This window comes from Fringilla coelebs (genome assembly GCF_963513975.1).
Source record: "Fringilla coelebs genome assembly, chromosome: 7".
NCBI classification, from domain to species: Eukaryota; Metazoa; Chordata; class Aves; order Passeriformes; family Fringillidae; genus Fringilla; species Fringilla coelebs.
The window spans coordinates 1,016,253-1,038,975 of NC_140035.1; the positions used below are offsets into that span (position 1 = coordinate 1,016,253).

At 54.2% G+C, this 22,723-nt stretch overlaps 1 protein-coding gene across 1 annotated transcript in view; it reads right to left on the reverse strand.

The window, feature by feature from the left end:
- The window catches only part of KCNJ3 (potassium inwardly rectifying channel subfamily J member 3), a 28,512-nt gene extending 5,789 nt beyond the window's left edge, over nucleotides 1-22,723 (reverse strand). The window contains exons 1-2 of the mRNA XM_084209042.1: nucleotides 21,848-22,723; nucleotides 18,821-19,037 (exon numbers count right to left, since the gene is read on the reverse strand). Coding sequence (XP_084065168.1) covers nucleotides 18,821-19,037; nucleotides 21,848-22,525 — 895 coding nt within the window. The 5' untranslated portion in view covers nucleotides 22,526-22,723. The remainder of the gene's footprint in view (nucleotides 1-18,820; nucleotides 19,038-21,847) is intronic.

Sequence of the window (22,723 nt, forward strand, 5' to 3'; positions counted from 1 at the left end):
AGGCATACAACTCTCACCCTGTGCACTTGTAGGACTGAGGGAGGATTTGCTGCTGCAGGGAAAAGGATTCCCACAGCAACCTCTCCTCTTCCAGGAGTGCAGGGGAAATGATGGAACCTTGGGATGGTTTGGGTCAGAGGGGAAATCAAGGACCAGAAACCAGGATTCACCCCACCCCTGCCACGGGCAGGGACACCATCCCAGGCTGCTCCAAGCCCCATCCAGCCTGGCCTGGGATGATTCCAGGGATGCAGGGGCAGCCACAGCTTCACCCCAAGTACAGGGACAGCAGCTGGTTCATCCCATTTACCTAAGGAAAACTGATAAATGGGATAAATGGGATAACTGATAAACAGGATATCCTGATGTTCACATCTGCAACGGTGACAGATTGTTACCATGTTGTTTTCTGGAAAATCTTCTTCGCCCAGGATTTTTCTCCTGAGAAGCCTCAGAAAAGAAATGTAAACAATATTTATCTGATTGCTTTGGAATGTGGTCTGGAGGTTGCTCCCCAACAGGTGCATCTTTGATTGGTTCCATGTGACTTGTTTTTAATTAATGACCAATCCCTGTGTCAGACTCTCTGGTCAGTCACGGGTTTTTATCATTCATTCTTTCCTAGCTTTCTGATGTCTCCTTTCTCTTTCTTTAGTGTACTTCTAGTATAGCATTTCTTTAACATAATATCATAAAATAATAAATCAGAGAACATGGAGTCAGATTCTCATCTCTCACCCCATCCTGGGGACCCTCTCACAGCAGCACAACCGATGGCTGAGATCTGCAATCAGCCAGGAAATGGGGACACCAGCAGGGCTCACTCCCAGGCTCTCCCAGTCCCCCTGCACTGCTTCCTTGTGGCAGTTCAGCTGGCAGACTGGGAATGCACAGCCCTTTGGGAGGGCTCCTGAGCAGCACAGACAGCGTGGGGCTGCAGCTCCAGCACCTCCACCTCCCCGGGAACAGCAGCAGCAGCAGCTATTTCTGGCATTCACATTTCCCCAGCACCAGCACAAGGCTGGTCCCTGATTAAAGTGATGATGGCTTGGAGTGCTCCAGAATGTTCTGGCAGTCGTGGCCAGGGAGCTGGGAATGTTCCCCTGGAGAGGGGAAGGCTCCAGGAGAGCTGCAGAGGGACTGGGGACAAGGGCTGGAGGGACAGGAGGCAGAGAATGGCTCCCACTGCCAGAGGGCAGGGGTGGGTGGGAGACTGGGAATTGGGAATTGCTCCCTGAGAGCATGCTGAGGCAATTTTTTCATAAAAACCCATTATGATTAAAGAGAAAAAATCCCATCATTTCCTGAAATGGAAGACACAAAACATGTCCTGAAGGTACCAACTACAAAAACCCTTTATGAATCCATGAAAATACCACAGAATCCCAGATTATCTGGGTTGGAAGATGATTAAAGACCATCTAATTCCAACCCGTGGGCAGGGACACCTTCCATTATCCCAAGCCCTGTCCAGCCTGGCCTTGGACACTTCCAGGGATCCAGGGGCAGCCACAGCTGCTCAGGGAATTTGAATCCCTGGGAATTCCAACACACACAGATTTAACACACGAAGTCTGTGTGCAGAAGGGAGCCAAGATGATCTCCAAGATCCCTTCCAACCCAAACCATTCCATGATCCCACACTCCCGTGGCTCCAGACCACACTCCTGTCGGTCAGACATGGTTTTATCCCAAACACTTTATTTCTCCTCACCCTGGGGAGCAATCCAGGCTCCTGCCCTGCTCCTCAGTTCAGCCACGTGGTTTATTCACGTTGTTTATCTCCATTCCATAAATACCTCCTGCGTTATTCCCACTGTCCTCCTGGAGCATTCCTGACATTTAAACAGAGCCATGACACCAAAGGTATTCTCCTTATCAGCCAGGCCTCTTCCAGGGGCACTTTTTAATCCTCACACCCCCAGATTTCCCTGGCACCCTCAGCAGCCCATCCTGGTGTTTGCCAGGACCATCCTTAGCCCAAATCACAGCAGGTTTCCAAAATCCCACGGAAGCAGCGCAGGAAAGCACGTCCTGCTCCTGCTCCCCCATCCAGGGATGCAAGGGGCTGCTGGCAGGTCGGGAACCTCCTTTATTTTGTACCAAAAAAAGAGGGGAAAATGAAAGTTTGGCTTCCCTTCCAGGCCCGGAGCAGGGCTGTCTGTCCTTTTGGAAAAGCAGAGGCAGGAGCAGTTATCTGGATCAGACATTCCCTGCAATAACACACATTCCACGCAATAATTAATCCTGGCTGAGAATCTGCCCTGCTATTTTTAGCCTCTCCTGATTTTTTTTTTTAATCCCAACCGCAGGCTCCGCTCCCCTTCCCTGCGGCCGGAATGCGTCAGGGCCCATCGCAGCCCCTGCAGCTCCTTCCTCGGAGCAGGCTCCTTTCCCAGAGCCATCTGCCACCTCCCCAGGTTTGCATCACTGCCTCCCACCCGCCTGGGACTGACTCAGCAGCACCAGAAGGGCAGCAGCATCTCGCTCCCTGCCCCACGCAGCTCCTGCTGGGGAGCACCGGGAAGGGCAGGGGGAAAGGGATGGCAATGGCAGTGGGAATGGATCCCCTCTCCTTGGGTGGGGACATTCCCAGGCAGCTGGGGACATGGGTAAAAACTGGCATTGCCCATCCATGCCCTGGAAAAACGCAGTGGGTGCTCTCCAGAGCTCCCATCAGCCCCCACTATTCCCAGGTTTTTCCTGACAGCACAGCCCTATGGAAACATTCCTTATGCTGAACAGAGAATTCCAGACCGGTTTGGGCTGGAAGAGAAATTAAGGATCATCCCAATCCACCCCTGCCAAGGGCAGGGAACAACTTCTACTGCCCCAGGCTGCTCCAAGCCCCAGTGTCCAGCCTGGCCTGGGACACTTAGGGGGATCCAGGGCAGCCACAGCTTCTCTGGGCACCCTGTGCCAGGAAAAACTCCTTCATGGAAAGGGCTGTCCAGCTGGCAGTCCCCATCCCTGGAGGAATTCCAAAGCCCTGTGGATGTGGGGACATGGGGCTGTGGTGGCCTGGGCAGTCTGGGAGTGGTTGGACTCCATGGCCTCATAAGGATTTTCCTAAAAAAAAAAAAAAGGGCTGCTTCTCCTTTTCATGGAATTTGGGCTCCAAAGTGCAGCTGGAAATGAGGGGATTCATTTGTAGCTCGATGTTGGGGACGGTGGGGAAGAGCCATGGGGAGAAAGGAATGTTCTGTTAAAGCCCAGGAGACTGGGAGGTCAGAGCAACACCTGAGGGAAGTCTGGGGACAGTGAGAAAAGGGGAAAAAAATATTTACAATAATTCCTGCTCTCCAGACCAGAACATTTTCATTGTGAGGCTGAGCCCAGCCCTCCCCTCCCCTGTCACAGCCACTCCCCTGAACACCCACCCGGCCATATGGGCTCAGCACCAAAATAGAGCTTTCCTCTGCAGCCCAAAAACACCCTGAGGGAGCCAGAGACGCCTTCCTGGATGGAAAATCCAGCTCCCCTCACGTGGAAAGGGACAATTTACTGGGGTGGACACAGGGCCACACAGGCAGAGCATTCCTGGGCTCCAGGATCTGGGGATGATCCCTGGGTGCTGCCAGAGGGAGACCTGCTCCACAGCAGCATCCCTACCTGCAGCCACCCCATGGAAAAAGGATGGCTGGGAGACTGATTTAAATAGAACAGAAAGTCAGCAGCCACTTTCTGAGCTGAAAATAATCAGTATCAACGTCAGGGTTGGTACAGAGAGGGATCATCTGCCTCTGACCACCCAGAGAAGTTGTGGAATCCCCATCCCTGGCAGTGTGCAGGGTTGGATGGGGCTTGGAGCACCTCGGGATAGGGGAAGGTGTCCCTGCAGGATGAGCTGTAGGGTCCCTTTCTACCCAAACCCCTCTGGGATTCCATGGTTTACAGAAGGCAGCATGGAGCTGTGTTTGGGAACAACCTCTCAGGATTTAGTGCTGCTGGTTTAACACAGGGATTCATCTGTTAAGTGTCTTAAAACATTGAACATTTTGAGGTCATCAATTCATGCCACAGCTGCTCTGTGATTCCTGCCCCTCTCCTGCAGCCTCAGCTTGGCCAAGGAATTCAAGGGGACACCCCCCAGATCCATCACGGGAGAGGGAAAAGAGCCAGAGCTGTGCAGAGAATGGGCACATTCCCAAGAGCTCCAGGAGCGTTGGGACAGCGCTGCCAGGGGTGCCCAGGGTGGGATTTTGGGGTGTCTGTGCAGGCCCAGGGGCTGGATCCACGATCCTGCGTGTCCCTTCCAGCCCTGATACTCCACAATTCTATGCAAACCTCACTCAGCATCCCCTCATATTTAAAACCAATGTTTATAAATCAATATCCCCCAATATTTAAAACTCCTGGAGGACATGGGCTGCACTCCCCCGTTCCCAGGGCATCCCAGGGCTGGATCCAGGGGATGAGCCCACCCAGAGCCTGCAAAGGGGATCAGCAGCCCTGCCAATCCCAAACTCCTGCTCTGAGGGATCCTTCTGCTCCTCTGTGCCCAGACAGCTGCTGAGGCTGTGTTTGAGCAGCTTTCCCAGCTCCTCACCTGCATCCATCTGTCTGGCACTGGGAACAGCCCAGTTGCCATCCCCAGCACCCCCCAGCCCAGAACAGCTGCTGTCCTGCACCCCAGAGCTGTGCACAGCTGGAACACCACATCCATGAACTAAACACGGATTGTGGCCCACAGCTGGCAGGAGGGGCTGGCAAACACTCCCTGCCTGACACCAGGAGCACACAGACTCCCTGGAAAGGGAGGATCAGCACTCTCAGCCCTGGGATTTGGGGCTGCAAGAGGCTCTTCAGGAATCCACACACTCCTGCTGGGCCATAGATATACAAATATATGCAAATATCGCAGAATGACAGACTCCCAGCGTGGTTTGGGTTGGGAAGGACAGTAAATCCCATCCCATCCCACCCCCTGCCATGGGCAGGGACACCTCCCACTATCCCACGTTGCTCCAGCCTGGCCTGGAGCACTCCCAGGGATGGGGCAGTTCCCCCTTCCCCTGCATGAGCAGAGATCTCACTGGGACCTCCCCAACTTGGAAAACCTTTTTCCCTAGGAAAAAATTCCCAAACAGCACCTCCATGTTGGATTCTCGCCCTTGGTGACACATTTCCCTGACCCCCAGGTGACCCAGGTGCAGCACGAGGTGCTCAGCATCCGTCCACAGCATCCTCACACCTGTCCCGAGGAGAGGGCACATCCCAGGACAGCTGGGACAAGGATCCCCACATCCCACAGCCCCCACACCTCCTGCAGCAGAGGCAGAGGAGGCTCAGAGCTGCTGGAGGCTGCTCCCTCCCTGTGGTTCAGATCCCAGGGTGGCACAGAGAGATCATTTCCTGCAGCATGGGCAGGAGGGAGGGAGGGAGGGAGGGAGGTGATCCCGACCCCAGCCCGCAGTCAGGGAGGTTAATTAGGGCCCCTGGGATGTGATGTCATCCAGCAGGCTCGTCATTCCCAGGAGGATCAATCTGCCACATCCCAGCCCGAGCTGCACAAATACCCACATGCCTGCCAGGGGTTTCTAATTTTACATCCAAGCCTTGCCTGCCATCCCCATCGAGCTGATTTAGCTCTCCCCAGGCTGGCTTAAAAGCCTCCAAGTCTGGAGCAGTTTTGCCATTTTAGGGAAAACGATGCCTTTTATTTCCTGCAGGTTTCAGAAGCGTTTGGTATTTATGACACTGGCAGTTCTGGCTAGGGCTCTTTGCCTTTCCCATCCCAAATGTCAGGACACTGCTTTGCTTCCAGGAAAAACCCTGGTGGGCTGCACAGGTGCTGCCACACCTTCACAGGGTCCCAGCCTGCTTTGGGCTGGAAGGGACTTTAAATCCCATCTCATTCCAGCCCTGCCATGGCAGGGACACCTCCCACTGTCCCAGGCTGCAGCAGCCTGGCACTGGACACTTCCAGGGAACCATGGAATAACCATCCATGGAATAACCTGTGCCAGGGCATCCCCACCCTCCCAGCCAGGAATTCCCCATTGCCAATCTCCCATCCATCCCTGCCCTCTGGCAGTGGAAGCCATTCCCTGGGTCCTGTCACTTCTTGTCCCAGGTCCCTCTCCAGCTCTCCTGGAACCCTTCTTTTCTCTGGAAGTGTCCAAGGCCAGGTTGGAGCACCCTGGGATAGTGGAAAGGGTCAGGGGTGGGCTGGGGTGGGCTCTAAGATCCCTTCCCACCCAACGCAGAAATTCTGTGATTTACATTCTTAAAGCGCTCTGGGTAGGAGCCACTGCTGCTCATTTCCCCTTTTTTCCAGCCCCATCTTTCCCAGGTGCCCAGTTTGGGATGAACAGGGAGGAGGCCCCAGGGCAGGAAGCCACAGCCCCCCCGCACCCCCAAAGGGCATTCCAAAGGGAATTGCCTTTGCAGCAGCACCCCCAGAGCCCCCCGGAGCCAGCTGCTCCAAGGCACACCTGGCCCAGCCCCACCTCGGTGCTCCCAGGGCCAGCAGCAGCGGCGGAACGGTGCAGCCCACTCCCTGAAAACCATTAATTGCTTTGTTTGTGTTGTCGGGGTTCTCAGCCTGATCGGCTCGGCACTAATGAGCCATTAACTCCCAATTAGGAGCCTCTCTCGGAGCAGAGCTCTAATTCCAGGCAGTTCTGCTGATGAATTAATTACCAGGTGAGCTCAGCTGCTGCCTCAGAGCCCCAGCAGCCAGGGAATGGCATTCCCCAAACTCTGCTCCTGGAGACGCGTTCCTGTGGGAGTACAGACACACCGACATCAATCCCAGCGTGGGCTGGGTGGGAAGGGATCCCAAATCCCATCCCGAGCCATCCCTGCCATGGCAGGGACACCTGCCACCATCCCAGGCTGCTCCAGCCCAGCCTTGGACACTTGCAGGGATCCAGGGACAGCCACAGCTTCTCTGGGAATTCTGTTCCAGGGCTTCAGCATCCTCAGAGCCAGGAATTCCTTCCCAATATCCCACCTGCAGTGGAAATCTGGGATGCTTTCACAGGCATCATGGACCAAGCCACAACTCCAGGCATGTTTTTCATGCAGCTTTTCAATTCTTAACCTCTTCCAGCTTAGAAAAAAAAAAGGGTAAAATCCCCTTTTTTTTCTGGCTGAGGTCCTTGGCACAAAGCACTCCATGAATTTTTCTGAATTTTTCCGAGTTTCCCAGCCCTGCCTGGGTCTGGCTGCTGAGCAGCACTGGGAGGAGCAGCCACGGGCAGGGAAATCGTGGGCAATATTAAATCTAAATCCCAGCTCCTGCATCACACAGAGCTCTGAACACAGAGTCAGCAATGTTCCACCGGGGGAAATTCCACCCCCAGCTCCCTGCCCCGGAAATTTAAAGCGTCTGCAGCACAAGGAGGAGCAGGAAAGACTCCAGAGGGACACTGGGAATGTGCTCAGCACCACGGGTAAAAAGAGGGGAAAAGTAATGCTATGGAATAAAAAGGGAAAAGGGATGGATCATCCACAGGGATCCTGGGCTGGGATTGCCAGAGCAGCTGGGGCTGCCCCTGTATCCCTGGCAGTGCCCAAGGCCAGGCTGGACACTGGAGCTGGACCAGCCTGGGACAGGGGAAGGTGTCCCTGCCATGGCAGGGCTGGCACTGAGTGGGCTTTAATGTCCCTTCCAGCCCAACCCATTCCATGATCCTGTGATTCCCTGGTCTTTACTTCACAACATATTTTCAATTTAAACATTGCAGTTCTTGGTTACAGCGATCCCAAAACCATCCCAGGAGCCACAGCCAGCCCCACACATGCCCACCTGCAGCCCCTGGGGAGCCAAAGCCGGGGCACAGAGAGCAGCAAGATGGAGCCAGCCCAGCTCCTAAATCTCAATCAGTGCTGCCTGTCCCGGGTTATTTTATTTATCCCGGAGCTGTGGCCTGGGGGATGGCCTGCAGCCACAGATCAATATCTTAACGAGCAGAGGAAATCTCACAGGAACATTGCTGCTCCTGGAGGCTGCCTGGCTCCAGCTCCATTCATCTCTGCACCTCGGGCTTATCTTCCCCCAGACCTGTCCCAGTGGAGCAGGAGGTGACTGACTGACTCATCCCAGAGCAGCCATGGGACCTCTCAGCATCCCAGAGCATGGAATGGGTTGGGAATGAACCCTAAATCCCATCCCATCCACCTCTGGACACCTCCCATTGTCCAAGGTGCTCCAGCCTGGCCATGTACACTTCCAGGAGCAGCCACAGCTTCTCTGGGAATGTGTGCCAGGGCCTCCCCACCCTCCCAGCAATTCCTTCCCAATATCCCATCTAAATCCCCCCCAATCCTTCAGTTAAAGCCATTCCCTCTTGTCCTTGTCACGCAGTGGCTCCTTGAATCATTATCCTTTCTGACAAAGCCTGAGCAGAACGAATCCTTGTAGGCAATAAATGGAATAAATCCATAACAACAGCAGGAATTCCAGCAGGAGGGGCAGGGCAGAGGCTCAGAGCAGATCCAGGAGCTGGGTAAGCTCAGGGTGATTGATTCCAGCCCAGGCTGCTTCCTGCTGGCCACAGCCTCACACAGGTAAGGGCTGACCCAGCTCTGCTCCACAACCAATAAATCTCTGGATAAATTGACTCCATGGAGCATTTTCCTGTCTGGGGGCACAGTTGTTTGTTTCTTTGTTGTTTTTTTTAATCCTGCCAGTGCTGAATGCAGGGGCAGCCACAGCTGCTCTGGGCACCTGTGCCAGGGCCTCTCCTTCCTCCCAGCCAGGAATTCCCAGTTCCCAATCTCCCACCCATCCCTGCCCTCTGGCACTGGGAGCCATTCCCTGGCTCCTGTCCCTCTGTCCCTTGTCCCCAGTCCCTCTCCAGCTCTCCTGGAGCCCCTCCAGGCCCTGCCAGGGGCTCTGAGCTCTGCCTGGAGCCTTCCCTTCTCCAGGGGAACATTCCCAGCTCTCCCAGCCTGGCTCCAGAGAGGCTCCAGCTCTGGAACAGCTCCATGGCTCCTCTGAACTCTCTCCAGCAGCTCCTGGTCCCTCTGATGTCAGTCCCCAGGGCTGGGGCAGCTCTGCAGGTGGGGTCTCACCTGAGCACAGGGGCAGAGGGGCAGAATTCCCCCTTTCCTGCAGGTCCCAGACTCCAGAGGCACCTGTACACGCTGATCCAGTGCCCTGCTCCTGGAGCCCCATCCCAGATTTGGTGTGAAATCCTGGGGCTCATCCCCAGCACAGGGGCTGAGCCTGCTCTGCTGGGAGCTCTGGGATTCGCTCATCTCCTGCTCAGTATGTCCAGGAGCCCCAGAGAGTCACTAAGGCTGGAAAACAAGGACAAGGAGCCTGTAATAAATATTGCAATTAGAGGAGGGAGCTGTTCCCAGCATCCCCAGAGCCCCTCCTGGTGCTGGAATGGCACAGACAGCTCCAAACCTTTGGAGCCCTGTCACGGTCACTAATGGGCTTAGTTTGGGCTCCCAGATTCACTCAGAGCACTGCACATGATGATCTCCCCTGGCTGCCTCCAAGGGCAGCTCAGTGCTCAACAAAAAGGGCCAGCCTCTGTCTCCATGCCCCAGGAAGGGAGCTGGGATCAGCCAGGAGTGGGCAGGGCTGCAGCCCCCCACCCCTTCCTCCTGCCCCTGCTCCCCAAAACCCCCCAAACCCAGCCTGGAGCACAGGGAAGGGAGGCAGGAGCAGCCCCCAAGCCCTCCAGGCTCTCTCCAGCCCCAGCACAGCTTTCCCCTCCATGAATTCCCAATTCCTCCTGACGTTTTTGATGACTCTCCTGCAATGTCCCAGCGTTTTACCCACGCCAGGCCTCTCCCCCTTCTCCTGCCAACCACTTTTATCATCACTGAGCTCACAGTGGCCTCGGTGCAGCCTGGATTGTGTAACACACCAGGAGCCAAACCAGCACTTTCCTCTCAAACCTCACCTTCAAATCACCCCAAGAACCAACAGCAGGCACAAAGCAAGGCCTGAACTACAACTGGTTTATGTCACCCATAAACTGGGAGTGCCCAGCTGGGACAAACCTGGCTGCAAAGTGACACATGGGGAAAACAACGAGGCCAGGCTCGGCTTGTTCCCTTAGGGTGAGCCCCAGGAGGTGTGGATGCTTGGGGAGGGCTGGGGTGGGATGGGAGAGAGGGGCTGGGAGGGAAATGGAGCTGGGAAGGGGCTGGAGAATCCCTGAGGAGCTGGGAAGGGGCTGGAGAATCCCTGAGGGAGCTGGGAAGGGGCTGGAGAATCCCTGAGGGAGCTGGGAAGGGGCTCAGCCTGGAGCAAAGGAGGATCCCCAGGGATCTTTTCCCTCTCTGGAATTCCCTGCCAGGAGGGCACAGCCGGGGGGTCGGGCTGTGCTCCAGGGAACAGGGACAGGAGCAGAGGGAATGGCCCCAGGCTGGCCCAGGGCAGCTCAGGATGGATTTTGGGGCAATTCCTTCAGGAAATGGTGCTCAGGTGGAGTCTCCCTCCCTGCAGGGATTTTTTTGTGCTCCTCACCCCACAGCACATCCCACTCCCCAGAGAATTCCAGGGGTTCAAAGCCCTCAAAAGGCAGAAGAAACCCAGAGCTAACATTGAGGAGAGCTCAGGGGTTTGTGCCTTTCCAAAAGGAGACATTGAGCGTGGCTGCTCAGGGATTGAATCTGCTCTGGGAAGGCCAGTTCAGCTGGAATAGTGGAATTCCAGAAGGGTTTAGGCTGGAAAAGCCTCTCAGAGCATTGAGCCCAACCATCACCAGCACTGCCCCATGTCCCCAGTGCCACATCCAGGGAGCTGTGAAACCCCCTAGGGATGGGGACTCTGTGCCAGGCTGGACAGCCCCATCCATGAAGAAATGTTCCCAAATATCCAACACCTCCCCTGGTGCAGCCTGAGGCCATTCCCAAGCCAGGATCCCTCAGGAGAGAGAGCCGTGAAGAAGCAGCTGGAATGTTTAACACCCCCCTGCTGTGCAGAGCTGGAAATAAAGAATAACAAACACCAGAATATCCAGGCCAAGGACCAGGTATCCATGGAAAAGCCAGCTGGGCATTCCTGGAGCAGCACACCTGCCCTGCTGCAGATTATTGAAACAATAAATAAATAACACTGAGGAGGGACCCGTGGGCTGCTGACAAACCCTTTGACAGCAGCATCCATAACTCACTGAGGGCAAATATCCAGGGAAAGCTGCACTGCCAGAGGATCCAGGAGCTAAATCAGGAGTGGGAAGGAGTTGCTGCAGAGAAAAAACGGCTCAGATTTCAATACAATGAAGGATTCAAGGAGTCACTGCCTGACAAGGACAGGAGGGAGTGGCTTCACGTGGAAGGATTTAGGTGGGATATTGGGAAGGAATTCCTGGCTGGGAGGGTGGAGAGGGCTGGGATGGAATTCCCAGAGAAGCTGTGGCTGCCCCTGGATCCCTGGAAGTGCCCAAGACCAGGCTGGATGACCTGGAATAGTGGGAGGTGTCCTTGCCCATGGAATGGGATGGGATTTGAGGTCCCTTCCATCCCAAGCCATTCCAGGATCCTGTGAATCAGCACCACTCGAGCAGTGAGGGTTTTATCTGTCCATGAATTTCTCCAGCAGGAGCAGTCTGGGGCTATATTTAGCCAGCAGCATCGCCAATCCCGGCACTCCAGGAAAAATTCCAGCCCTCTGCCTTCCCCTTTCCCACCCCACCATTCCCAAACCCCCTCCAGCTGCAGCAGGAGCTGGAATATTCCCCTTTTCCCTGCTCTACCCCCCAGCTCCTGGCAGCAGGTGCAGAGCCACAGCAGAGATGGAGTTTTGGTGCTCCCAAAATCATCGTTCCAGCTCAGCCTCCCACAGTAATCCCAGGAAAAATGGGGCTCCACGGGGAGCCTGCTGCTCCAGAGGCTGCGGGAGCAGCAGCTCAGCACAAGGAGCTGCTCAAGCAGAAGTAATCCTGCTTGATCAGGCACGAGCAGGGAATTTTGGCAGAGATTTCAGCGATTTCAGCTCAGTCCCCGCTCGCTGGGATCATCCACGGGGAGAGGGAAAAGGGGGAGAGGCAAAAGGGGGAGAGAAAGGGGAAAAGGGGGAGAGAAAGGGGAAAAGGGGGAGAGAAAGGGGAAAAGGGGAAAAGGGGAAAAGGGGAAAAGGGGAAAAGGGGAAAAGGGGAAAAGGGGAAAAGGGGAAAAGGGGAAAAGGGGAAAAGGGGAAAAGGGGAAAAGGGGAAAAGGGGAAAAGGGGAACTCCTGCCCAGCTCCAGGTCAAAATCACTGCCAGCTCTCTCTCCTGGGCCCCCAAAGAGATCTCAGGGAGAAGAGGAGGGGGCAGGAAGGCCTGATGCAGGGAAATGGGGGATTTGGGGGAATTGCAGCCTCTGGCAGGAGGAGGGAGTGTTATCCAAGATAAAGTTATGTAAGGGATGGATCCCAGGCTGCTCTGGCTTGGGAGAGACCCTAAATGCCAGCCCAGCCCAGCCCTGCCATGGCAGGGACACCTCCCACTGCCCCAGGGCTCCAGCCTGGCCCGGGACACCTCCAGGGATTTGTTGTGACCAAACTCTCCTCTCCCACCAGACACTTCCCTGCATTTTCCCAGCACATTCCACCTTCTCCTCAGCTTTAAAAATCCCTTTCCCCCTCTCCCAGCCCAGCAGCTCCAGGGGCAGAAGGAAGCTGGAGCTGAAGGTCCCAATCCCAGGAAATCTCAGCTCTGCCAGGCCAAACGTGTTTGTCCACATGACCAAAAAATATTGGATTTTCCACTGACAGATTTCCTATAATGGCAGCACTGGGAAAAGATCTGCAGGACGTTTGGCCCTGAGAGTTTTAAAGGAGTATTTTATCATGCTCAGGCTGGGCTTAAAAATATTTAAAATAAAATAAATGCAATTTCAAAGCTACTGTCAATATGTGAAGTGCTGAGTCCTTTTTTCCTGTCGCCCTCCCATCCAACACACAAAAAAATCCCAAAATCTGAATGGAGAGATAAAAAAGCCCCACAAATAATTTGACCTTTAAAGGTCAATTCCAACCCAAACCATTCCAGAATTCCCATATTTTATGTTTCACCTTTAAAGTTGCTGAATTTGTATTGAGGTTTCTCACGGACCCTGAGAACAAACACCCAAAAAAATCCCAATTTTAATGGAATTATCAGAATCCTGGTAATCTTCAGATGTGTCCCAGCTCTTTGTTCCCTCAAGTTGCTGCATTGCGAGCTCCCCCCATGGATCTCAGAGAACCCTTCCTGTGGCTCCAGAATTCCAGCTTTTTCATGTTTTCAAAAGCAAAACCAGAGGAAAAGGCCTTTGATGCCATCCCTATTTCTTTAATTAAAAAGCCTGGCAGGCTCTGGAGTTCTTTAATCAGCAAATCACGGGAAGAGGTTTCCAAAATAAATTTAATGAGTTTGGAAAACGGATGCACAAACCATTCCTGCAGGGTTTTGTCTGCTTCAGATTCCTATTAACAGCTCATTTTTTCAGGAATTTTAGCAGCTTATCAATAAATTGCAGGATAACACAAAATTGTAAAGGGTTACATAATCCCAAACACATCCAGAGGCAAATCCCAGCAGGAAAATCCAGGATGAAAGTCAAATTCTGCACAGGAACGGCACCAGGAAGCTCTGCTGACAACCAACTCTGCATCCCAACAATGGGAAATGAGGACAAAAGGTTGGGAAAATAAACCCTTGGAATGTTCTTCCCAATTCCAGGTTATCCTAACAATGGGGGGGTGGCAGAGATATCCAGAATAACCTGGCATGATCAGCACTGACCCTCAGGAACCCTCACCAGCTCCGTGCCCATTGGAGCACCTCCGCTGGGAAAGGCTCCAAAAAATGGGAACAATCCCAGTGCCAGAGTGGGGCCCCTCCAGCTCCTGGGGGCTGGGACTGGGAGGAGCTCAGAGCCCTCCCCAGGCAGGAATCTTAGGTCATGGAACCATGGAATGGTTTGGGTTGGAAGGGACCTTAAATCCCATCCTGCCATCCCAGTGCTCCAGCCTGGCCTTGGACACCTCCTCCAACCCAGCCCTCCCAGCCAGGAATTCCTTCCCAAAATCCATCTAAATATTCCCTCTTCTAGTTAAAACCACCCCAAGGAATCACCTCCACCATCCTGGGCTGGGACCCTCCTGTGACTCCCAAAAAATCCCTCAGAGGAGACACTTCCCTAAACACCTTCCTGGCTGGAATCTGGGCAGGGAAGGGGAGCTCAGCTCAGCCCTGCTGCTCTCCCCACGGAATTCCAGGAAGGATCATGAGCTCCCATGGAACTCCAGGAAGGATCAGGAGCTCTCAGGGAACTCCAGGAAGGATCAGGAGCTCCAGGGAACTCCAGGAAGGATCAGGAGCTCCCATGGAACTCCAGGAAGGATCAGGAGCTCCCAGGGAATTCAGGAAGGATCAGGAGCTCCCAGGGAACTCCAGGAAGGATCAGGAGCTCCCAGGGAATCCAGGAAGGATCAGGAGCTCCCAGGGAATCCAGGAAGGATCAGGAGCTCCCAGGGAACTCCAGGAAGGATCAGGAGCTCCCAGGGAACTCCAGGAAGGATTAGGAGCTCCCAGGGAACTCCAGGAAGGATCAGGAGCTCCCAGGGAACTCCAGGAAGGATCAGGAGCTCCCAGGGAACTCCAGGAAGGATCAGGAGCTCCCAGGGAACTCCAGGAAGAATCAGGAGCTCCCATGGAACTCCAGGAAGGATCAGGAGCTCCAGGGAATTCAGGAAGGATCAGGAGCTCCCAGGGAACTCCAGGAAGGATCAGGAGCTCCCAGGGAACTCCAGGAAGGATCAGGAGCTCCCAGGGAACCCAGGAAGGATCAGGAGCTCCAGGGAATTCAGGAAGGATCAGGAGCTCTCAGGGAACTCCAGGAAGGATCAGGAGCTCCCATGGAACTCCAGGAAGGATCAGGAGCTCCCATGGAACTCCAGGAAGGATCAGGAGCTCTCAGGGAACTCCAGGAATGATCAGGAGCTCCCATGGAACTCCAGGAAGGATCAGGAGCTCCCAGGGAACTCCAGGAAGGATCAGGAGCTCCCAGCTTCCCTCCTGCCTGCAGGAATTGGCTGGACCCACTTCCCATCTCTTCTCCTCCAAACAGCCCAAAGCCTGGGACGAGGGAGGGTGAGGGCAGCAGGAAGGGATGTGGATGTTTCCCAAAATTCCAGTTGCACTGAGGAGCAGCCCATGGGCTCCATCCAGGAGGGAGGAAACAGTCTGGATCCTGTGTCAGAAACGGGAATTCCCATCGGCCAGGAGGGACTGAGCAGCAGGGAGATCCCAGCTCACTCATCAGGAACCTCCCCAAACCTCCAGTGCCTCTGCAGCCAGGCACAGCCAGGTGGATTGGGAATATCCCTCACCAGCCAAACCCCCAGTGCTGGGGCTGATCAAAGGCAAGGATCAAAGCAGGGAAAGGAAAAAATTCCTCCCAAGCTGGAGCCGACCAGGAGGCTGCAAATCCACAGGAAAAGGGAGAGGTGCCTCAAAGCGTGGATATTCACATTCCTAAATCCCTGCTTATGGTAAATACTGGAGGGAGAAACACCCAACACTTCTGATCCTGGCTGTAATCTGGGAGGGATTTGCAGCACAGGGAGAAGGGGGAGCAATGGAATGGGAATAACCTGGGAAATGGGAAGGATCCTTCAATGATTAAAGGAAGGAAAAAATTCCTTACAAGAACCTGCTGGAGCCCACCTGGAGGCTCCAAACCCACAGCAAAGCCAACTCAAACCATGGACATTTGGATTCCTAAATCCTTGATCATTATAAACAATGTAAAACAGAGAGGGAGAAGCACATCCCTGAATCCTGATCCTGCAGGTGCCTTAAATTCCCTCTCCTCTCTTCTCCCATCCCTGAAGTGACCAAGGCCAGGCTGACCCCATGGATCATCTGCTCCAGCCTTTCCTGCCCACAGCAGGGTCTGGACAAGGTGGTCCAGCTGAATTCTCTCCAAATTATTGCACAAAAAGAAAAAAACCTGCGATTTGTAAATTTTCAAACTTTTTACAAAGTCAAAGCTGAGGCTGATCCTTCCAGGCCTTCATCCCAGTTCCAGGGTCACATTCCCAGTACCACACTCAACCTCTCCAAACCCCCAGATTAATCCCATTTTTCCATAGGAAAAGCATCCCATTATTCCCACCATTTAATGCCCATTTATACCCAGGGATGCCAGAGTTTGCTCACGGATCACTGCACATTCATTCCCACAGGAAAACCTCTGCTTTTCCAGAGCTTTGGGCTGCCCAGGGAAGGATGGCAGGGGAAATGCAGCATCTGCTGGGAAATCCCTGGAACTGAGAGAAGAATCTGGAATTTCTGCAGGGTTTAAACCCACAGAGGTGTCTCCTCTTCCCTAAAAACCACAGCATCCCTGGTTGAGCTCTCCCTTCCCTCAAATCCAGCCCTGCCCTCTCCTCCTCCTCCCTTGGCTCCCACTGGAAGATTTCCCAACCCTTTCATTCCCTCCTGTGTTATCCAGATCCAGCACATTTTGCTCTATTTTGCCCAATTTTCAGCTCAGCTCCCAAAAATAGGTCACAACATTTGGAACCTTATCCTGGTTAGGCTTTAAAGACCCAGAAATTCCCTTTTTTTTTTTTGCCCATTCCCTGTATAATTTCCAGGTTAATAATATTTCCCAAAACAAAGCCAGGGTTTAAAATTCCAAGAGTTGTTTACAAAAGAGCTTTTCTTCCCTCATTTTGTTTGGAATAATTTTTTTGAGGAATTAAAACAAGAAAACTGCAAGGTCTGATCTGCAGATCAGGCCTGGAAGTTTCCCATGAGCTTTTCCAGGGAATTTTTATGGCAATATCCCAAAATTTTTAGGGAAATATCAGGGAGTTGGAAGGGAAATATCAAGGAGATTTTAGGGAAGTGCAAGGGGGATTTAGGGAAATGTCAGGGAATTTATATGGAAACATCAGGGAGCTTTTAGGGAAGTATCCAGGAGTTCTGGGGAAATATCAAGAAGTCTTTATGAAAATATCAGGGTTTTTTAGGGAAGTATCAAGGAATTTTTAGGGAAACACCAGGAGGTTTTTAAGGAAGTATCAGGAAATTTTTAGGGAAATATCAGGGAGGTTCAGGGTAAATATCAGGGAGTTTTTAGGGAAATATCACAGGGGTTTTAGGGAAATATCAGGAGTTTTTTAGGGAAATATCAGGAGTTTTTTAGGGAAATATCAGGGATCCTTTATGACAATACCAAGGAGTTTTTGGAGGAATATCGAGGAGATTTTAGGGAACTACCAGGGGGTTGGTAGGTAAAGATCAGGGGTTTTTAGGGAAGTATCTGTGGGGTTTTATGGAAATATCAGGGAGTTTTTAGAGGAATATCCAGGAGTTTTTAGGGAAGTATACAGAGGGTTCACCTTCCTCTCTCAGGGATGTGCTCTCCTGTCTGGGAAGCAGGGTGGGAACACTGGGACTCCACAACATGGCCCCAGAACAGACCAAAGGGACCCTGAACATTCCCTGTGCCTGGCAGCAGCTGGGAAATGCAGGAGCACCAAAATCCCAGCCAGGAGCTCCACATCCCCAACCCCATATCCTGGGAGCCCCAAAATCCATCCCCTAGAGAGAGCCCCAAAATCCATCCCCTGAAGAGAGCCCCAAAATCCATCCCCTGGAGAGAGCCCCAAAATCCATCCCCTGGAGAGAGCCCCAAAATCCAGCCCCTGGAGAGAGCCCCAAAATCCCCTGGAGAGAGCCCCAAAATCCATCCACTGGAGAGAGCCTAGCACCAAAATCCAGCCCCTGGAGAGAGCCCCAAAATCCAGCCCCTGGAGAGAGCCTAGCACCAAAATCCAGCCCCTGGAGAGAGCCTAGCACCAAAATCCATCCCCTGGAGAGAGCTCCAGTGCCAAAATCCATCCCCTGGAGAGAGCCTAGCACCAAAATCCATCCACTGGAGAGAGCCTAGCACCAAAATCCATCCACTGGAGAGAGCCTAGCACCAAAATCCATCCCCTGGAGAGAGCCTAGCACCAAAATCCAGCTCCTGGAGAGAGCCTAGCACCAAAATCCATCCCCTGGAGAGAGCCTAGCACCAAAATCCATCCCCTGGAGAGAGCTCCAGTGCCAAAATCCATCCCCTGGAGAGAGCCTAGCACCAAAATCCATCCACTGGAGAGAGCCTAGCACCAAAATCCATCCACTGGAGAGAGCCTAGCACCAAAATCCAGCCCCTGGAGAGAGCTCCAGTGCCAAAATCCATCCCCTGGAGAGAGCTCCAGTGCCAAAATCCATCCCCTGGAGAGAGCTCCAGTGCCAAAATCCATCCCCTGGAGAGAGCCTAGCACCAAAATCCATCCCCTGGAGAGAGCCTAGCACCAAAATCCATCCCCTGGAGAGAGCCTAGCACCAAAATCCAGCCCCTGGAGAGAGCCTAGCCCCAAAATCCATCCCCTGGAGAGAGCTCCAGTGCCAAAATCCATCCCCTGGAGAGAGCTCCAGTGCCAAAATCCATCCCCTGGAGAGAGCCTAGCACCAAAATCCATCCCCTGGAGAGAGCTCCAGTGCCAAAATCCAGCCCCTGGAGAGAGCCTAGCACCAAAATCCATCCCCTGGAGAGAGCCTAGCACCAAAATCCAGCCCCTGGAGAGAGCCTAGCACCAAAATCCATCCCCTGGAGAGAGCTCCAGCACCAAAATGCATCTCCTTGGAGGAAGCCCCAAAATCCATCCCCTGGAGCGAGCCCCAGTGCCCCAACCCATCTCCCTGAGAGAAGCCCAGTGCCCAAACCCATCTCCCTGAGAGAAGCCCAGTGCCCCAACCCATCTCCCTGAGCAGAAGCCCAGCGCCCACCCCCCTGCAGCACAGCCCAGCCCAGCTGCAGCTGCCCAGCCATGCCCAGAGGCACGGGCAGCCCGGCCCTGCAGGAACTGCGGCCGCACTCACCCGTGGTCTCCACGATGCCCTCGAGGATGACGACGATCTCGAACTGCTCCGTGTGCATGCTGCGCTGGGACAGGTCGTAGAAGGGGCTCTTGGAGTCGATGACGTGGCAGATGGTCAGGGGGGACACCAGGAAGAGCTGGTCAGCCCCCGTGCTGAAGCCCACGTCCAGCTCCAGCTGGTCCAGGGGCAGGAATTCTCCCTCCGGAGTCTGCCGGGACTGCGGGGACAGGGAGGGGACATTGGAGTGCCCGGGGCCAGCTGGGACGGGGCTTGGAGCAGCCTGGGATGGAACCCCTGTGAGGGATGGGACTGAGAGCCCCTCCTGCCCGAGCATTCCAGGATTCTGGGATGTCACCAGGTGCAATCGGGACTTTGGGGACACAGCCAGCCCAGGGAGAGCGGGAAGGCTTCAGGGGGAGGGAAGGAAATCGTGGAATCCCAGGAAGTCTGGCTTGGAAAAGTGTGGGAACTCAGCTCATCGCTCCTGACGCTCCTCATTTTCTTTGTTTTCCTCTTATTCTCCCCCTCTGCCCCCACCGTGGTTCCCTTTTATTTTCCCTCCTTCCTTTTATCTTTTTTCCTTCTTTCATTTTCTCTTGTCCTTTTTTTTTTTTTTTTTTCCCTTCTCATCTTCTTCCCTTTTTATTTTATTCCTTTTTTGGTCTTTTTTTACCCTTTTCTCCTTTCATTCTCCCTTTCCTTTTATCTTCCTTTTTTCTTTTATTTTTCCTTTCATTTTCCTTTTCCCCTTTCTTCATTCTATTTTTCCTCTTATTTTCCCTTCCATTTTCCTTTCCCCTGCTTTTTTAGTTTTACTTTTCCCTTTTATTTTGCTCTTCCCTACTTTTCCTTTTTTTTCCCTTTCCCCCTTCTAATTAGCCTTTTTTCCACTTTTTTCCCCATTCCCTTTTTTTTTCTTCCCAGGTGGCCTGGCCTGGCACTGCTTTTCTTCCAAGCACAAACCTTTCTTTTCCCTTCATTCAAATCCAGGGAATTCTTTTGGAGCCACACTAAGTTTGAAGTTCCATCTTTTAAAATTCCTCCTCTGGGACTTCCAGAGCCAAAAAAAAGAGCAATTTTCAAATGCTGTACTGAAATTACTCATTTTTGATCTTTTATAGCTTGAAATATATGAAATTATTTAAACATATTGATATAGTATGCAAATATATATTTATACATTATTAAACATTTTAAAACAAACTGTATAAGTTATATATTGTTAAATATAAATATTTATGATCGCATATTACATAAATCTATGGCATTATGTTTGAACGCTATTTTATATATTTATCCTTATAAATAATATTTATAAATAATAGTTATAATATTTATAAATTATATTCCATCATTTAAAAGCCATTAAAGGGTCATCTTGGGAGATTTTTAGGAATTCTTTCCCTCTTTAAGGCAGAGACTCCCTTAAGGTTTAGGGGATGCCAACACTGGGGCAGTCCTGATCCTGAAATCCCACAGGACACAGGGGTTTGGGAGCACAGGACACGGGGATTTGGGAGCACAGGACACGGGGGTTTGGGACAGCGGGACAACCTCAGGAGCCTCCCATGGGCTGAGCTCCATCCCTGGGGCTGTGGGGGAACAGGGAGGAAAACGGGGGAGATTCCCAAGGGGATTGTCCTGGGAATGGAGACCCTGCCCTGCCCTGCACAGCACCCACATCCCGAGGGAAGGGCACCCCCAGGCCCTGCAGGACACCCCCATTCCCTGCAGGATAGCCTAAATCCCTGCAGGACACCTTTCCAATGGAAACAGCACCCCCATTCCCTGCAGAACACCCCCAATCCCACCAGGACACCCATCCCAAGGACAGGACACCCCCATTCCCTACAGGATATCCTAAATCCCTTCAGGACACCCCCATTCCCTGCAGGATATCCTAAATCCCGGCAGGACACCCCCATTCCCTACAGGATATCCTAAATCCCTTCAGGACACCCCCATTCCCTGCAGGATATCCTAAATCCCGGCAGGACACCCCCATTCCCTGCAGGACACCCATCCTAGGGACAGGACACCCTGCGGGTATCGGGATTCCCGGGGGTCCCTGTGGGATGCTCCGCGTGCAGCAAACGCCCCCCGAGCCGGCTCCTTCCAGCCTCCTCTCCATCCCCATCCCCATCCCCATCCCCATTCCCGATCCCCTCTGGATCCGCAGCCGCCGGGCGAGCCCCAGAGCAGCGCCGGCTCTTCACAGCCCTCCGGGGCAGGGATGTTCCAGGGGCAGGGACGCTCCCGGGGCAGGGACGTTCCCGGTCTAACCCTGGCACTCCGCTTTCCTTGGAGCTCACGTCAATAAAGTTCAGCCTGCCTGCGCTCAGGGCTGCCCAAAAAGCTCTGCATTATGCCCGGAGCTTTCTCCTTCCCGGCTCACGGAAGGCTCGGAGCTACAAAGGATTTGATTTCCTCGCCAGGGAAATGGAGCATTTTATAGGAATCTATAAATATCCATCCCAATCCTGCGCTGAATGTAGGAATTATCTCCAAGGAGGTTGGGAATGCGCTGCTGATGGCTGAGCCGCGCCGGGAGATGTTCCCTGCGCCAGGAAAACAGGGCAGGGACGCTGGGACAGCGGCAGGACCCAAAACACGATCTGGGATCCTCCAGTCCGACCCCTGGCCACGGGCAGGGCCACCTTCCACGGACCGGGCTGCTCCAAGCCCCAGGGACAAGGGGACAGCCACGGGCAGGAGCGAGGGACGTCCAAGGGACAAGGAGAGGGGATGGGATGACCCCCAGGAGCGAGGGACATCCAAGGGACAAGGAGAGGGGATGGGATGTCCCCAGGGGAGCGGCAATGGGGCCACGCTTCTGTCACAGAACCACGGAATTACTGAGGTTGGAAAAGCCCCCCAGGACCACGGAGCCCAACCATCCCAACCACTCCCAGCACTGCCAAGACCCCACATCCCCAAGCACCACCTCCACATGGGATGGGGACTCCCCCACCGCCCCGGGCAGCTTTCCCGGCAGGAATTTCGCCCCGACGCCCCCCGAGCACCCACCTTGAGCAGCTTGCAGCGGATCTGGGCGGACACCATGTGGCTGTTGCGGAGGTTGCCCACGCGGAACATGAGCGTGAGCTTGCCGTCGCGCATGGAGATGGCGGCGTGCTCGCTGAACATCAGCGTCTCGGCCCTCTTCTTGGGCTGGGACATCTTGATGAACATGCAGCCGATCAGGAAGGCGTCCACGATGGAGCCCAGGATGGACTGGAAGAGGAAGAGGATGATGCCCTCGGGGCACTTGTCGGTGATGTAGCGGTAGCCGTAGCCGATGGTGGCCTCGGTCTCGATGAAGAAGAGGAAGGCGGAGGGGAAGTTGTACACGTTGGCCACGCACGGGGTGTAGCTGTCGTCGTGCGCCTTGTTGAGGTCCCCGCGCATGTAGGCGATCACCCACCACATGGAGGCCATGAAGAGCCAGGCCACGGTGTAGGTGAGGATGAAGATGAACAGGTTCCAGCGCCACTTGAGGTCCACCAGCGTGGTGAAGAGGTCGGACAGGTAGCGGCTGGTCTCGCCGCCCAGGTTGCCGTGCTGCACGTTGCAGCGCCCGTTCTTGTCCACGAAGCGCTGGCGCTTCCCGCGCGGGGCGCTGCGCGGGGGCGGGAGGCCTCCGCCGCTGGCCGAGGTGCTCACCACCTGGTACTCATCGCCCAGCTTGCGCCGCAGCGCCGACATGCTCCGCGCAGCCCCGCGCAGCCGGCACGGTCCGCGCGGCCGGCAAAATCCGCGCAGCCGGCAAAATCCGCGCAGCCGCCGACACCCCGCTCAGCTCCGCATCCCCCGCGCGGCCCCGCGCTGCCCGCCCGGCCCCGCCGCGCCGCGGCCGCGGAGCCTCCGCCCGGCGCCGCCGCCTCCCACGCGGAGCCGCCGGCA